This window comes from Eubalaena glacialis, chromosome 15, assembly GCF_028564815.1.
Source record: "Eubalaena glacialis isolate mEubGla1 chromosome 15, mEubGla1.1.hap2.+ XY, whole genome shotgun sequence".
In the NCBI taxonomy this organism is placed as follows: domain Eukaryota; kingdom Metazoa; phylum Chordata; class Mammalia; order Artiodactyla; family Balaenidae; genus Eubalaena; species Eubalaena glacialis.
In genome coordinates, this window is record NC_083730.1 from 85,735,617 (window position 1) to 85,754,450 (window position 18,834).

Sequence of the window (18,834 nt, forward strand, 5' to 3'; positions counted from 1 at the left end):
AGACAAATACTGTATGATCCCACTTATATGAGGTACCTAGAAGAGTCAAATTCACAGAGACAAAAAGTAGAATAGAAGTTACCAGGGGCTGGAAAAAGGGGGAATGGGGAGTTAGTGTTTAAGGGATTAAGAGTTCCGGTTTCAGATGATGAAAAAGTTCTGGAGACTGATGGTAGTGATGGTTGTACAACAATGTGAATGTACTCAATGCCACTGAATGGTTAAAACAGTCAATTTTATGTTATGTATCTTTTCCCACAATTTAAAAAGATGTGATAAAAGATAAAATAAAAAGATGAACCTAAAGATTACCATACTAAGTGAAGTAAGTCAAACAGAAAGACAAATATCATATGATATCACTTATATGTGGAATCTAAAAAATGATACAAATGAACTTATTTACAAAACAGAAACAGACTCACAGACATAGAAAACAAACTTATGGTTACCAAAGGGGAAAGGAGGGGGGAGAGATAAATTAGGAGTTTGGGATAAGCAGATACAAACTACTATATATAAACAAAAAACAAGGTCCTACTGTATAGCACAGAGAACTATATTCAATATCTTATAATAACCTATAATAATCTATAATGGGAAAGAATCTGAAAATTATATAATATTTATATATATAAAACTGAATCCCTTTGCTGTACAAGAGAAACTAACACAACACTGTAAATCAACTATACTTCCATTTAAATAAATGAATAAATAACAAATAATAAATAAATAAATGAAAAGAAATCAAAGAAACAACACCCTCCCGCAGAAGAATCAATCAATTGGGAACATTCAAATCTACAAGCTTCCTCACGGCGGTCCCCAACCCAGCCCCTCCTGCCATCTTGTACCATAAACATTAACTACGAGAGAAATGAATCTAAATAACAACAACAACAACAAAATCAATCTTATAAGTGAGATTATCTCTTCACTCCTGCAAAGTGTTTTGCTGTTTAGTCCTTTACATTCATTGGTGGAGAAGTTCAGTGGTTTAGAGCAGGTTTTACTATAGCTTTCACTTCCCACCTACTCTCTTTGCGTATAAAGTTCCCCTTGTCCCAATAAATATACTTCCCCTTCCCACCTTTGTAACAAGAATCAAACTTAAATAATGCAAATGTTTCACCTGTGTTCACATAATTGTGCCCCTTTTTTCTCTAGATCATCCAAATTTGGGGAGCAGATTATCTCACAACATCATTTGGTTGCACACATATCCACTGTCCTAACAAAGCCAAATTAGAGAGGCGGGTTAGTGAGTGTGGCGGGGAGAACATGACAACTTATTCCCAATGTCAATGATCAAGTACTCTCCTTTAAAATAGGAAATATACAATGGCATCTGACAAAAAGAAAAGTTTGAAGGGTAGACCATTGTTCCAGAAATATAACCATGATAATGGCAAGCAATCACTTACAGTGCCTGCTTGGCTTTCTTATTACTGCATCAAAGGCAGCAGCCCTCAATATCTCAATTGCTTTCCAAAAATTTGTCTTTGGCATTATTAACACAGACAGCTGAGCAGCTTATCAGACTAAGAAAGAAATCCTGGGCTGCAGACTTTAATTACAGGTTATTTCAGCTGAATGCTGTCTTAAAGTTCCAATAAAGTGGTTCTAAAATGATACAGATGATGGCTGAAAAATTCCAGGTGAGAGATAAGATCTTTTTAAGTCCAGGAGGATAAAGGGAGATGCCTAAATGTGAGGGACAAAAGGGTCCAGGGAATACCAAGAGCCCTTCTTAGTTCTCTTCTATTTACCGTTCTTTTAACAGTTGGCTGGGACTGGGACACACAAATTAAAGTAAGGAGAGAAACTTATTCTCACCAACGAGATGACTCAGAGACATTTGCAGAGCAGGTGAAAGAGGGCAAACAGAATGAACTGATTGAATACAACTTCATCTTTTAGAAGCTCTGGGGAAACTTTGCTATCAAGTTCATTCATTCAATAAACATTTTTGGGAGCAATCTTGCATGACAGGATACAAAAACGGATAAAGAAGAAATTGATAAGACGAGCTCCAGTCTCAAGAAGATAACGGAAGCTTAAGACAGATATGCAACAAAATGCATAGTAGAATGTGGATGTCCAGCAGAGGGAGAAATGGGGGAAGTCTATCTATCAGTCAGGATCTTGGCAGGAAATGGATGGCATCCTGGCACCCTCACACCAGGTCATGGAGGGGAGTTTAACAGAGGCTCAATTTGCAGAGTACAAGTGGGGTTAACGGAAGCCAGCAAGGCATGGTGATGCATCCCAAGCCTAAGGACAGTGATGAGCCATTACCTCCCTTTGTTACCAGAAATTCAGAGAAAAAAGCTGGAGAAGGCCAAGAAATAGGAGCCGTGGTCCCCAATGGAAGGAGACAGCCAACCTGCAATGATCCCATAGGGAGAAAGCTGGGGGAATAAATACCCCAGCGTCTCTCTCCTCCTGTCTTCCCATCTCCTGCCAGTACCTCCCTCCCTAGGCTGAGCCCAACCAGAAGCCAGAGATGCAAGGAACCTCTTTGATGCAGCCCACACAGCAGGCTTGAGGAGGCTGGAGAGGATCTGGAGGCACAGGTAGAAGACATCCAGCTCAGGAGGCTTCCTGGCAAAGAAGGAATTAGGTTGGGCCTCGAGACAGAGAGAACTCGTATGTGGGAAAATAAGATGGGCATTCCCAGAAGGAGAACAGTATGAGCCAAGGCCAAGACTGTCAAGAAGATGGAAAATATGGAGTAATTCAGTTCCCCTTCAATGTAGAGAAGAGAGGCCAGCACGAGATTCTAAGGCAGAGCGACAACTGGGGTCATGGGGCCTCAAGGCCAGGGTAAGTATTTGGGAGATGACTTTAAAGAAGATGAAGGGACTTCCCTGGTGGCACAGTGGTTAAGAATCCGCCTGACAATGCAGGGTACAAGCGTTCGAACCCTGGTCCAGGAAGATCCCACATGCCGCAGAGCAACTAAGCCCGTGCACCACAACTACTGAGCCCGCGTGCTGCAACTACTGAAGCCTGCGCATCTAGAGCCCGTGCTCTGCAACGAGAAGTCACAGCAATGAGATGTCCACGCACCACAACGAAGAGTAGCCCCCGCTTGCCACAACTAGAGAAAGCCCGCACACAAAAATGAAGACCCAACTCAGCCAAAAATAAAAACAAATAAATTTTTTAAAAAATAAAGAAGATGGAGAGTCACTGAAGGTGTGACAAGTTTACAGGCTCAATTGTGTCCGCCCCAAAATTCACATGGTGAAGCCCTACCCCCCAACACCTCGGAATGTGACCATATTTAGACACAGGGTCTTTTTTTTTTTTTTTTTTTTTGGTTGCGTTGGGTCTTCGTTGCTGCGCGCAGGCTTTCTCTAGTTGCGGCGAGTGGGAGCTACTCTTCGTTGCGGTGCATGGGCTTCTCATTGCAGTGGCTTCTCTGGTTGCGGAGCATGGGCTCCTGGCACCCGGGCTTCAGTAGTTGTGGCACACAGGCTCAGTAGTTGTGGCTTGCGGGCTCTAGAGCGCAGGCTCAGTAGTTGTGGCGCACGGGCTTAGCTGCTCCACAGCATGTGGGATCTTCCTGGACCAGGGCTCGAACCCGTGTCTCCTGCATTGGCAGGCGGATTTCTAACCACTGCACCACCAGGGAAGCCCCTACACACAGGGTCTTTACAGAGATGATGAAGTTAAAATGAGGTCATTAGGACCCTAATCCAATATGACTGGTGTCCTTATAAAAAGGAAATTTGGACACAGGCACATACAGAAGGAAGACAATGCAAAGACACAGGGAGAAGACGGTTAAGACTCTATCTACAAAAAGCCATCAGGGGACTTCCCTGGTGGTGCAGTGGTTAAGAATCTGCCTGCCAACACAGGGGACACGGGTTCGAGTCCTGGTCCGGGAAGATCCCACATGCCACGGAGCAACTAAGCCCATGCACCACAACTACTGAGCCCACGTGCCACAACTACTGAAGCCCATGCACCTAGAGTCCATGCTCCGCAACAAGAGAAGCCACTGCAGTGAGAAGCCCTTGCACCACAACAAAGAGTAGCCCCGGCTCGCCACAACTAGAGAAATCCTGCGCACAGCAACAAAGACCCAATGCAGCCAAAAATAAATAAATAAATTTATTAAAAAAAAAAAAAAAAGCCATCAGGGAAGGTTACTGTTCTCTCCTGCCTGGATCTCATGTGTGGTGACTCTACAAACTTCCACTTTCTGGCTTCAGTTCACACCACTAAAGAAAGGGAGGCCCTGATGGGATTCTTGTCATATGGTTCAGACACTAACGATTTTGGAATCCGAGCTCAAATAACTGGTCAGACCTGGGTCTCAGCTTGTAAGAAACCGTGGCATCCCTTGACCGCCAACAATCTTCTTTCAATGGGATTTTTCTGTTGCTGATGTTGGAGAGAACATTACCCGGAATGAGCAGACCATCTTTTGTGGGTTTTTTGTTTTTTTTTAATTATTATTTATTTATTTTTGGCTGTGTTGGGGCTTCGTTTCTGTGCGAGGGCTCTCTCCAGTTGCGGCGAGCGGGGGCCACTCTTCATTGCAGTGCGCGGGCCTCTCACTGTCGTGGCCTCTCTTGTTGCGGAGCACAGGCTCCAGACGCGCAGGCTCAGTAGTTGTGGCTCACGGGCCCAGTTGCTCCGCGGCATGTGGGATCCTCCCAGACCAGGGCTCGAACCCGTGTCCCCTGCATTGGCAGGCGGACTCTCAACCACTGCGCCACCAGGGAAGCCCTTGTGGGTATTCTTTGATCAGGCGTTTCTGCTGCCTGCACTCCTGGGAACCTGCCGGTTTCCAAACTCCACAAATGACTTAGCTGTCACTTCAGGAAGCCCTGGGGATTCCAGACTAGGGTCCCAGACTGTTGTCCACTTGGCTCCCCTCACTACAGCCTCCCCGCCGTCCACTCTCTGCTATCCTGGCCCTGTGGTCCCTGCTGTCGGCCTCCCCCCACCTGTTGAGCATCTCCTGTTCCCGTTCTCCCACCAGGCCCTCACGAGGCCTCTTTCAGCACACTCTAAGACAACAGTTACCCTACCACTCACAGGCCTAGGACTTCTCCCTCGGGTGGAGTGCGGAGGACCTAAAGGAGAAGCACTTTCTTAAACCAGCCCCATCGCAGGAAACGCCAGCTGTGACTACTTCCGCAAATTTAAGCCATTCAGGCCCTTACTTGAGGTTCAGTGTTTGTCCCAGCCAGTAATAATTTAGGGATGGGAAATGTCTCTAAACCAATCACCCCCTTCTGATCCATCTCCTCCTTCAGTGTCTTATATTTCTGCCTTCTGGGTGAGCAGATTCAGAATTAGTGTTTACTTATAAACCATAATTATGAAAAAGTATAATTGCTATCACTGACTGATAGGCTACTATAGAGGTATTTTACAGACAGCCTCTCACAGCGAACTTGTAAGAAAGGCACTATCGGCCCTTTATACAGATGAATAAACTAAGCCTCAGACTTGCCCACGACCACACAACTAGTAAGTGGCCGAGCCAGGAATCAATCTCTAGGTGCATCTGACCCCACAGTTCACCCTAGCTGTGCATGAGAATTACCTGTGAAGCATTTAGAAAGTGCAGATTCCCAGGTCCCACCCACCCCTACTGAATCAGAGTGTCTCAGTGGGGCCCAGGAAACTGTATTTTAAAAAAAAAAACAAAAAACAGAAACGTTCCCCAGGTAAAGCAGATGCCACCAGCTTGAGGACTGGTCCTCATTAGGCCACACTGCCTTTCTAGAAAATTATCTGGCCCTGAGTAGGCAACAATAAATGGCAGTCATCCTCCCCCTCCTCCTCCTCAACTGTACATCATCAGCTTAATTACTCGGGGGAGACAGGAGTTGGGAGCAGGGCAGAATGGGAACAGGAAGTACATGGGGGCCACTTTTACAGACTTATGTGCCTGTCCTTCAGGGAAAGGCTGCGTGTCACTCCCGGGGGACCCCAGACTTCTCAGGCCTCCCAGATCTGAATGACCAAGTGTGGAGGAAGGGGAAGAGAAACAAAGCAGAACTGAGGGTGACACAGACATCAGGTGTGTGTGTGTGTGACTTCCTCCCGCGGTTCCTGTGACGTCCCCGTGAGGGAGGTGATCCACTAACTGCTGAAGAGGGCTGTCCCCACATCCCCGGCAGGGTTCTTGCTGGTATACTCTCCAGCTTCTCTGCTCCTCCACTCAGGAAAACTTGCCAGTAATTGAAATTCAAGAGGCAGCCTGGTTTGGCCACTAGAGATTAAGAAGCAAATGCAACAACACGCTCGCTTTCCAGGAAAGCTTCATCTCACCTCCTTCCTCGGTTTCCTTCTCTGGGAACCAACCCACAAGCTGGCTGAGTACAAGCATCTGGCTGGTGGGCAGAAGGTCAACTTGCTAATAAGGCTGAGGTCAGAAGTCGGGCCTCAGAGAAGTTCAGTTCCCTCAGCTTGGTTCTAAGGTCACAGACAGGCCCCCAAATCCTACCACTTGGTCATAAAAGGAAGTGGCCAGAGTACAGACGGATCAAAACAAATCCATCACCACTGGGGAAAACAGCCAATCAGGGGAATTGTGACAGAGGATGATTCAGTAGCATCTTTGATTTGAAAGACACCACATCAGAAATGACCTCACGGCACCTAATCAGTTCCAGAAAGGGACTTTCTTCTCGGGGAGGCAAGGTGGGAGATCAAAGCATTTCTTGCTAATCATCATTTAGCATTAATTACTTAAGTAACCTGAGCCAGACCCAGTACCGATCCCGACTTTGCATCCTGACAGCCTCAATGAGCACCCTTGATCTTTCAACCCAACCTGCATCAAATTGGGAGGAAGCCGACTGCAAACCTGGGAATCAAGAGACCCCGGGCGGCCCAGGCAGTCAGTCGTTTACTTACTTCTTCCCTTCCTGTTAACTTTTTAACCCCACCAGCCAGGAAATGCATAAATACAGCAGCCAGCCTCCCCTCCCCCTGCCCTCCACCACGTTTCATTGAGTTCCTCAGGCGCAGGGACAAATCTGGGGACGAACACCTTAGATTCACAAGCTGTGTGGCCCCAGGCTTACCAGCCTACCTCTCTGAGTCCCCAGTTTCAGCTGCATCATGAAGACAATCCTAACCCCCTCCCAGCCTCGATGTAAGAATTAAATAAAATCTAAAAACTGTTGTATACATTTAGAAGGAATACCCAGGGGGGTTTTGGTTATACTGGCAATAATTTATTTCTAGAGCTGAGTCGGGGCAGGGGGGGAGTCATGGTATTCATTATTATGTTATTTATTCCTTTTTGTATAATTTATAATACATGTTATGGGCTTAAATTGTGTCCTCCCAAAATCCATATGTTGAAGTCTGAACCCCCAGCACCTCAGAATGTGACTGTATTTGGAGATAGGTCTTTAATGAGGTAACTAAGTTAAAATGGGGTCATTAGGGTGAGCCCAAATTCAGTATGACTGGCGTCCTTATAAGAAGAGGAGATTAGGACACACACAAAGGGAAGACCGTGTGAAGACACAGAGGCAACAGCCATCTACAAGCCAAGGAGACAGTCCTCAGAAGAAATACATCCTGCCGGGCTTCCCTGGTGGCGCAATGGTTAAGAATCTGGCTGCCAATTCAGGAGACACGGGCTCGAGCTCTGGTCCGGGAAGATCCCACATGCCGCAGAGCAACTAAGCCCGTGCGCCACAACTACGGAGCCTGAGCTCTAGAGCCCGCAAGCCACAACTACTGAGCCCACGTGCCACAACTACTGAAGCCCGTGTGCCTAGAGCCCGTGCTCCACAACAAGAGAAGCCACCACAATGAGAAGCCTGCAAACCGCAACAGAGAGTAGCCCCCGCTCGCTACAACTAGAGAAAGCCCGCGCACAGCAACGAAGACCCAACACAGCCATAAATAAATAAATAAATTTTTTTTAAAAAAAAAAAGACTCTTCAGCTCTATTTAAAAAAAAAAGAAAGAAAGAAAGAAATACGTCCTGCCAACTAACACCGTGATCTCAGACTTCTGGCCTCCAGACTGGTGAGAAAATTAATTTTCTGTCATTTAAGCCACTCAATCTGAGGTACTTTGTCACAGCGGCCCTTGCAAACTCATACAATAAACTTCAAATAATTTATAGAAAACTAACTAAATTTAAAAGAAAACGATTGTGCTTGCATGGCTCTAAACAAAAAGACAGATAATAGGTGTTGGCAAAGATGTGGAGAAATCTGGAACTCTTATAATTGCTGGGAGGAATAGAAAATGCTGCAGCCACTTTGAGAAACAGGCAGCTCCTCAAAAACTTCAACGTAGAGTTAGCACCTGACTAGTCAATTCTATGCCTAGGTTTCTACCCAAGAGAAATGAAAACATATGTTCACATAAAAACCTGTACATGACATAGCATCATCAATCACAATAGCCAAAAGGTAGAAAACAGCCCAAATGCCCATCGACAGATGAAAGATTAAACAGACTGTGGTCCATCCATAGAGTGGAATATTATTCAACCCTATAAAGGCATGAAATACTGACAGATATATAACTTGGATGAACCTTGAAAACGTTCTTCTAAGTGAAAGAAGTCAGTCACAAAAGGCCACATACTGTACAATTCTATTTATATGAAATGTCCAGAATAGGCAAATCCATGGAGACAAAGTTTCCAGCAGCTGGGGGAGGGGCGGCTTGGGGCAGTGGGAACTGACCGCTGATGGGGCTTCTTTTAAGGGGGTATGAAAATGTTCCAAAATTAGATTGTGGTGTTGGTTGCACAACTCTGAATATTTTCAACGTACTAAAAACATTTCATTGTACACTTTAAGGGGGAGAACTGTAAGGTATGTGAGTTCTATTTGTTTCATTATAAGGTGTTTAAAAAAAAAGCCTGGCGCCCCACAAGCACTGTTAACCGTCAAAGGCTCTTACTTCTTCTCCCTCCCACCCACTCCTTCCCAACCAGCCTAAGGGCTCCAATTTCTCCCACCAGTGTTGATACCAGCCACGCCCAACTTACGTACAGACCAGTGCTTATAAACCAGTCCTCCAAGGGAATCTTAAATAAGGGCTACTCCCGCCAGAAGCCAGCTTCCTGCTTCCAGGCCTTGGGAGGAGAAGGGGCAGAGCTTTCTTTTTTAAAAAAAAAACCGCCTAGAAGCCCCTGAGGAGTGGGCTAAGGGTCTCCACACAGGGCACATTTGTGGTCCTGAAGTGATTTCCCCCAGAGGCTGGTTTGGACCCCTCCATTAATTCTGAGATTACAGTGAGTAGTGGCAAGTGTGTTTCTTTAAAAGCCCATGCTCTCAGATGTAGAGAACAAACGTATGGACACCAAGGGGGGGAAAGTGGTGGGGGGGAAGGGTGGGGGGATGAACTGGGACACTGGGATTGACATGTATACACTAATATGTATAAAATGGATAACTAAGAAGAACCTGCTGTATAAAAAAATAAATAAAATTCAAAAATTCAAAAAAAAAAAAAGCCAAGCCCATGCCCTCTACAAACCCTAATCCGTCCTGTGGAGCAATTCCTCAGCTAGGAGGGAAGCAGGCGGCAACAAGGCAAAGCCACGGTTTCCTCTGCAGGTTCAAAGCAGCCGTGGGACCTGGCTGGGCTATTTCAAGTTGCTATGTCTGCAAGCACGGTTTGTGGTCTGATAAATGACATTTATATTTATGGCCCATGTAGGGGAAAGTCAACTCTAAAACCCCACTGACATCCACAGATTGGGGAGCTAAAGGCAGATGTGCAGGCAACTCCTTTTCATTCCTATGGCCACCTCAGTTCCCACTAAGCTTCAAAGAGAATTAGAATTCAATACCCACAAGTACTTTCCCTATTAACAATCCCACATTTAGGAATATACCCTAATGGGAGTTCCCTGGTGGTCCAGTGATTAGGACTCGGTGCTATCACTGCCGTGGCCCCGGGTTCAATCCCTTGTCGGAGAACTAAGATCCCACAAGCCGCACAGTGTGGCCAAGAAAAAGAAAAGAAAGAATATACCCTAAGAAGATAATCAAACAAAAGTGAGGTGAATAACCCAGGACAGCACTGTCCAATAGAAATATAATGTGAGCCACATATGTACTTTAAAATTTTTTTGAAGCCACATTTTACAAGGTAAAAAGAAACAGGTGAAGTGAATATTAATAATCCATTTTGTTTAATATATCCAAAATTTTATCATTTCAACTAGGGTTACCAGATTTAGTAAATAAAAATAAAGTATGCCCCATTACATTTCAGATAAAGAACAAAAACTCTTTTTAGCATAAGTATATCTCGTGCACTATATGGGATATACTTATAGTAAAAAAAATGCTGTTTATCTGAAATTCAAATTAATTAATTAATTTATTTATTTATTTATTATTTATTTTATGCCTGTGTTGGGTCTTTGTTGCTGCGTGGGGGCTTTCTCTAGTTGCAGCGAGTGGGGGCTACTCTTCGTTGCAGTGGGCGGACTTCTCACCGTCGTGGCTTCTCTTGTTGCGGAGCACGGGCTCTACGCGAACGGGCTTCAGTAGTTGTGGCATGCAGGTTCAGTAGTTGTGGCTCGCGGGCTCTAGAGCGCAGGCTCAGTAGTTGTGGTGCACGGGCTTAGTTGCTCCGCAGCATGTGGGATCTTCCTGGACCAGGGCTCAAACCTGTGTCCCCTGCATTGGCAGGTGGATTCTTAACCACTGTGCCACCAGGGAAGCCCTGAAATTCAAATTTAAATGGGCTTCCTTTTCAAAATCTGGCAACCTTAATTTCAACAGGCAATCAATATAAAAAATAAATTAAATTGGTATTGTGCACTGTTCTTTTTTGTACTAAGTCTTTGAAATCTATTGTGTATATTATACTGACAGCACCTGTCAATTTGGGCTTGCCTTATTTCAAGGGCTCAATAGCCACATATGACTAGTGGCTACCCTTTTGGACAGTAGAGATCTAGAAAGTTCCTCTCAGTGTTCTTTATAACAGTAAAAAAAATCAGAAATTAGCAAAATACCCATCAACAGGAAGGCTGCTTAGGTTACAACTGACATTTAGAGCACTTACCATGAATCAGCCCTTGTCCTACGGACTCTGCGTGCATTATCTTGTTTAGTCCCCACAATGACCATTCGAAGTAGGTACTGGTATAACCCCTTTTTACAAATGAGGCAAGTTAAGGTTCTGGGAGCTTATATAACTTGCTCAAGAAAGTGGTACAGCCGAGGTAGGGCACTGGTTGAAAGTTTGGTCTCTGCTGTCAGACTGATCTTTGCATCCTCGGCTCTGCCAAGTAACCTAACAAGTAACTTCGTCTTTTTAAGCCTCAGTTTCCTTATCTGTAAAACAAATCACAAGTGTCTATCCCACAGGATTGCTGGAGTCTAAATAAGACAGGGGATGCAGAGGACTAGGCAAGGCAACCTGCCCCTGGTAAGTTCTCAGTGACGTCACTACTATTCTTCCCAGCATCTTTGTCCTTTCCTGTTTGATCAAATTTTTCATGGTGAGCACCAACCCCCCTTTTTTTTTTTTTTTTTTGGCCACACTGCAAGGCATGTGGGATCTTAGTTCCCCTACCAGGGATCAAACCCGTGCCCCCTGCAGTGGAAGCGCAGAGTCCTAACCACTGGACCGCCAGGGAATTCCCCAGCATCAACCCATTTAGAAAGAGAAAAAAACTACTTTCAAAAGAGGAGAAAACAGCCCACAAAGCAGCTAGAGGTCAAGGGAAGGAAGGAAATATAGAAGAAAGGAGAGAGGGGAGGAAAGGAAGAAAGGTGAGGCATCACTTCCCCAGTTTTCTGAGTGACCACCAGGGGGCAGTGCCTGCAGTTTCCACAGCTAGGGAAAATGATCCTTTTTAAAAAAAAAAAGTTGCAATGAACAACTCACCAACACCATTCATCTTAACTGGGATGACCTCTCCCAGGAATTCCCCCTGAAAGGCTGCCAACATTCATCTTACAGGAGATGTGAAAAAGCAGTGGATTTATGGTCTCCCAGCTGTGGGTGATCTGTGTCTTACCTTTGGAGTCTTCTTTGGCCAAGTGACTACCGGGACCCCAGTGATGGCCAGATTGGGGTCGTCATCTGCGTGCTCCTTCAGGACATTCTGTGGTGAAACAAAGGAGCCATATTAGCCCAGGGTAGAGGGGATGTCTCTGAAGGGGGCTGGAGGCTGCACCTTACCCAGCAGAAGTCTCTGCAGAGTCACTGCCTGTCCCCCCAACTCCACCAATACCCACACACTCAATAGAAACCAAGCAGCCAGGCTTCCCCAGGATCCACAAAACACAGAACATCCCCTTCTCCAAAACAATTTTTAAAAGCAAATCACACACCTCCCTACGACTTGCATGAATGTATCACTCACTGATCATACTTTTGACACCAAACATTTGTCCAGAGCTCCAGGGACTCTCATGGACCCAACCTCATTTAATCCTTACCAAGTCCTCTGGGAGGGGGCTGGGCAGTGACCCAACTGATCCTCTAATGTACACAATTCAGCTGCGTACTCAGAGAAACAAAAGCAACCACGAGGTCTCACCCATGAGCCCTGCCTCTGGTTTTCCATCAGTCGGCAAGCCGTATGTATTCTCATCCTGGTGTGTAAAGACATGTCATTGTTTTTTGCATCAAGGGCCCTAAACACAAGTAGATACTCAATCTGGTCTGACCAAGCTTGGAGTCTGCTAGCCATGTGCTGGCAGAAAAATGGGCTGTGATGGACATACTGCCAGACTGTGTGAGGGTCTCCCACACAGGCACTCTGTGTCCACTCCTTTGTCATTTTGTGTTCACTCCTTTGTGGGTGGTTTCAAGGTTTTTCAGGATAATCCTGACTCTACCAGATTTTGGCCTTGTGTGCTGCTAACTTTAGAATCTCATCAAGGTGTAAGATGTCACTCCACTGAATCATCCCTAAGTTATCGGTGAGGCAACCAAGGTTCAGAAATGCTCAAAGGACTTGGATGCTGCCCCAGACCAGGAGGACAGAGCCCCTGGACCCTGCTCTCTGGCACCAGGCTACCTGCCCCATGACCATGTCACACATGGGTTTTTTGGCTGCATCCACAGCATGCCATAAAAAAGTGTTTAGGGATGGACACAGATGTGTTACTGGCCTATTCGTTACTGGCCTACCTTGACCATTAATTTTTGGATTGTACAAAACATTCCTGCAGAGACATTTAAGAACAGAGTAAGTTGCACAACAGCACTTAACAGGAAGAAAGAGCTCAGAAGATAAATGTAGGTGAAGATGATTTTAACTCACTTTCCCAAATCTTCACCAGAAAGAATCTAACTCACTTCTAACTTATCTACTTATTTTCCTACTTTTATGATCATCATTTGGTTGCCCAATTTTTCAAAATGTTGGGACTTCCCTGGCGGTCCAGTGGTTAAGACTCCACACTTCCACTGCAGGTGGCACGGGCTCGATCCCTGGTCAGGGAACTAAGATCCCACAAGCTGTGTGGCGGCAAAAAATAAATAAATAAGTAAAAATAAAAAGTAAAATAAATAATTTTTTTAAATAAATAAATAAAAATTTTTTAAATGTGCCTATTACCTCAAATCCACCTGAACAACTCCTTCCTCTCCCCACAGAAGGGGGCCAACAGCACCGTGGTCAAGGGTTTGGCCTCTGGGGGTGCCTGGGTTCACTTCTCAGCACGTACAACCTTCTCCAAGTCCCAGAGTCAATGTCAATGATTTATAAATGCTAGCTATAAAATGTCTTGGTTCACTGCTATATCCCCAGCCTCGCACAATGACTAACCTACAGTAAGTCTCCAGTAAATAACTTAAATAAATAAAAAAATAAAGCCACAAATCCTCGAAGAGGGACTATCTACAAAATGCCTAACTCGTACACCTTAAATCTGTCAAGGGAGACAAAAACAAGCAAACTCTGAGAAACTATCACAGACAAAAGGAGGGAGAAAGGACATTAGGTAAAAATTGAGGAAATGTGAATAAATGATAGCCTTTAGTTAACAATAATGTACCAGTATTGGTTCATTAGAAGTAACAAATGCAGGGCCTTCCCTGATGGTGCAGTGGTTATGAATCCGCCTGCCAATGCAGGGGACACGGGTTCGAGCCCTGGTCTGGGAAGGTCCCACATGCCACAGAGCAACTAAGCCCGTGCGCCACAACTACTGAGCCTGCGCTCTAGAGCCCACAAGCCACAACTACTGAGCCCAAGTGCCACAACTACTGAAGCTTGCGCTCTAGAGCCCGTGCTCCGCAGTGAGAGAAGCCACCGCAATGAGAAGCCCGCGCACCACAACGAAGAGTAGCCCCCGCTCACCACAACTAGATAAAGCCCGTGTAGGGCAACGAAGACCCAACGCAGCGAAAAATAAATAAATAAATAAATAAATTTATATATATATAAAAAAGGTAATAAATGCACTCTATTAACGTAGGATGTTAATAACAGGGGAAACTGAGTGTGGGGGTTATGTGGAAACTCTGTACTATCTGCAGAATTTTTCTGAAAATATAAAACTGTTTTAAAACATAAAGGCTATTAATAAAAAATAAGTTTTAAAATGCCAGTCAGACAGTAGAAACAGCTACAACAAAGGAAAACAGGATTCTTAGGCTGCCAATTTTTCTAACATCTATGCAGCATATTTTAAAAGAAACACAACAGAAAGGAAACAAGTATACAGACACGATGCAACTCAGGTGTGGAATTCACATGGAGTGTATGAGGCAACCAAAGGCTGGCAGCAGTGGCAACGATCGCTCCCTGGATCGTGCCTGGAGGGAGGAGTATTTCATCACTGACATTGTTTAGAATTGCCAGTTCCTGATGATGACAAAAAGCAAACCAACTTTTTATCAGCTTTGTTCTTCCATTATTGTTTTTACATGCACTGCGACATTGTACCTCTCACAACTTGCACTTGAGTGGGTCATTCCCACGGCCCTCTACCCACCTGGTCACCACTCGGGGTAGGTGAGACTAGCCAGGTGAGGGGTAACTGTCAACGTCAGGAGGAGAGCAGGCACCACATGTTCTGCTGAATGAACGTATGAGAGTAAGAAGTACTGAGTGCTTGCTTTGTGGCCGGTACCGTACTAAATATTTCATATCTACGCTCTCACCCAATCCTCCTGACCACCCTGTGGGATGAACTATCATCATTTCCACAGTGCAAATGAGAAAAGCAGAGCTTAGGGGATGAAGGGAATTGTCCAAGACCACTCAGCCAGTAAGGGGTGGAGACTCCTCCACTCCACGACCCGCGCTCTTTAACAACTGCATCATTCGGCCCATCTCTGAAAAAGGGAAGGGAGCCGTGTTCATATCAACACTGTTCACAGCAGCAAAACAGGGCACTTCCCTGGCGGTCCAGCGGTTAAGACTTCACCTTCCAGTGCAGGGGGTGTGGGTTCGATCCCTGGTCAAGGAGCTAAGATCCCACATGCCTCATGCCCAAAAGACCAAAACATAAAACAGAAGCAATATTGTAGCAAATTCAATAAAGACGTTAAAAATGGTCCACATCAAAAAAAATTAAAAGAAAAACAAAAACCAGCCAAACGGTAGAAACAACTCAAGTGTCCACCGATGGATGAATGGATAAATAATATGTGTAATATACATACCATGGAATATTACTTAGCCTGAAAAAGGAAGGAAGTTCTGTCACATGCTATAACATGAATAAACCTGGAGGACATTACGCTCAGTGAAATAAGCCTGACACAAAAGTACAAGTACCATATGATTCCACTTATATGAGGTCCCTAAAGCACTAAATTCATACAAGCAGAAAGTAGAAGGGTGGTTGCTGGGCTGGAGGAGGGGAGAAATGGGGAGTCATTATTTAATGGATATAGAGGGGGTTTTCTTGTTTGTTTTTTTTAATTTTTTTGTTTTATTTTTTTCTGGATACAGAGTTTTAGTTTGGGAAGATGAAAAAGTTCTGGAGATGGATGGTGATGATTGCACAACAATGTAAATGTACTTAATGCCACTGAACTGAACACTTAAAAGTGGTTAAAATGATACATTTTATGTTATGTATATCTTACCACAATTTTTAAAAAGGGGAGAAAGGAGTGGGGCAAGGCAGTCCCTCCCTAAGGAATGGATTCAGAGGTTCCAGAAAGTACAGATTGGTGACATACTATCTCACTAGTTAAACTTCTGCTGTTATGCCTGGGACAACACTAGTTCTAGACTCAGAAGATCTGGGTTCAGGTTCTACAACTTACAACCTGTGTCACCTCGGGTAAGCCACAGCTTCCTATTGTGTGTCCTCGGAGTAGAACAGTGACGTCTACACCTTGATTGTAGGCTATGAAGCTGGATGTGATTTTACTACCATTCTTAGGAACATTTGTTGAGTGCTTGCTCTAGACATTAAAATAATCCTATCTGTGGGGTAGGGCTGATTCTCCCCATTTCACAAAAGCAGAAACTAAAATTCAGAGAAGTTCAGTGATACAGTCAAGGTCACACAGCTGAGAGGTGGGTGAAAACTGGCATTGACCTGGTCCATCTGACAACAAACCTAACGGGTAACACTGGGTGATAAAGCCTCAGGAAACCATGCTAGCAACGTCTCGAATTGATCCCTACCCCATTATTAAAAAGACACCTAAGAGACTTCCCAGGTGGTCCAGTGGTAAAGAATCTGCCTTCCTTGGGCTTCCCTGGTGGCACAGTGGTTAAGAATCTGTCTGCCAGTGCAGGGGACATGGTCCGAGCCCTGGTCCAGGAAGATCCCACATGCCGCGGAGCAGCTAAGCCCATGTGCCACAACTACTGAGCCTGCGCTCTAGAGCCCGCGAGTCACAACTACTGAGCCCGCGTGCCACAACTACTGAAGCCCGAGTGCCTAGAACCCGTGCTCTGCAACAAGAGAAGCCACCGCAATGAGAAGCCCGCACACCGCAACAAGGAGTAGCCCCCGCTCACCGCAACTAGAGAAAGCCCCCACGCCCAGCGAAGACCCAACACAACCAAAAATAAATAAATAAAATAAATTAAAAAAAAAAAAAAAAAGAATCCGCCTTCCAGTGCAGGGGACGCAGGTTCAATCCCTGATCAGGGAACTAAGATCCCACACGCCGCGGGGTGACTAAGCCCGTGCGCCTCAACTAGAGAGCCTGCGTGCCCAGCTACAGAGCCCACGTGCTCTGGAACCCGCACGCCACAACTAGAGAGAAGCCCGCGCACTGCAACGGAGAGCCCGCGCCACAACAAAGAGCCCATGTGCCAAAACTAAGACCCGATGCAGCCAAAAATAATAAATAAATAATTAATTAAAAAAAAAAAAAAAAAAGACACCCAAGAGACAATCTGGGCTCATATTTACCATTTGACTCACAAATACAGAAGTGAATCATTCCCACCTATTCCTTGCAAAACAGAGAGAGGGACTAACTAACACCATTCAGCCACTAACACCTTTATAAAGCCTTTCTGAAACATTCCCCCCCATCACAGAAGAGGCTCATGTGACCAAAGTGGGCCTACAGAGGAATGAAATTTTGTTGACATTTCATGGTTCTTAATAACCCATATGAATTTCACACCCTCCTCCACAATACATCAGGGTTTGTTTTCTTCTAAAAATAATGTTTCCTGCCTTCCCGCCCCCCCCCCTGCACCAACCATTAAGAAAAAAGCTTTTCAGGAAGATGCTCCATGTTTAGCCAAAGCTATATACATATATCTTACCCTATGGTTGGGGGACAGAGGACTTCCACAGGATTTTCTGCCCCCTTATCCCAATCTCAAACTCTATGCTGGGGGGTGAAAAACTCAAATGCCTCCAGGAACCAAGCAGGGAAAGTTAAAAATATAAATGGACTCTTAGAGCGATAGAGAGTAGTGCAGTGTATGGCAAACTAGAGACCACATGCCCAGTTTAAAGATGGCTAATGCTTCTCAATTTCAACTTATTAACCTCCTGTGGAAATGAACCCTACCAGATCTCTGGTTTTTCAGAAGAAATCAAAGATCCAGAGTTTTATTTAAAATCTCTCCAATTTCAGGACTTCCCTGGTGGTCCAGTGGTTAAGACTTCACCTTCCAATGCAGGGGGTGCGAGTTCGATCCCTGGTCGGGGAGCTAAGATCCCACATGCCACGCAGCCAAAACACCAAAACGTAAAAAAAAACAGAAGCAATATTGTAACAAATTCAATAAAGACTTTAAAAACGGTCCACGTCAAAAAAAAAAAAAAAAAAACTTAAAAATAAAATAAAACAGAATCTCTCCAATTTCAAATGTTGGCAACTGACTGAAAATTTCAAAAAAACACTGTGAGCCAAATATATCTGTGGGCTGGCCTGGGCCATGGGTGACCAGTTTACAAACACTGCTCTGCATGTGATTGAAAATAATGCCCACTTGCCTTGGTTTGCTTTGAGTTTCCTTCTGAATTGTCTCAAGATTTCCTGTCATTTCAGTATCAGAGCTGGTGTCAGTAACTCACAAGCACTGAAGTAAGGCCTCTTTAGAGGAATGTCTAGTTAAAAAAGCTATTACTGAAGGCATAAGTATTATTAATAATTAATACATAATGATAAATAATAATTCAAATTAATAAAGAGACCTCGCCAAGTATCCTTGAGTCTCGGAGCTCATACACACACTTCCTGGAGAAAGCAGAGTTCCTCTCCATGTGTGGCTGTCAGTGGCCACCAGGGGGCACTCTGGCCTCTGTCCCACAGGGAAGTATTTTTCGTCTGTATGTGACAGGCTGCAGGAAGAGGAGATTATTCTAATCGGAGATTTTCTCTCTGAGAAATAAATTGTGCTGAAGGGAGGGAATCTTGTCACTGACTTCCCTGGGCTCTGCTAGCATTTACATACTCCCT

General features: G+C 44.8%; 1 protein-coding gene across 7 annotated transcripts in view; it reads right to left on the minus strand.

Moving 5' to 3' along the window:
- The window catches only part of KDM2B (lysine demethylase 2B), a 120,776-nt gene that overhangs the window by 37,720 nt on the left and 64,222 nt on the right, over positions 1-18,834 (minus strand). For all 7 annotated transcript variants that reach the window (XM_061170531.1, XM_061170533.1, XM_061170532.1 and 4 more), the window contains one exon: positions 12,002-12,088. In XM_061170531.1, coding sequence (XP_061026514.1) covers positions 12,002-12,088 — 87 coding nt within the window. The remainder of the gene's footprint in view (positions 1-12,001; positions 12,089-18,834) is intronic.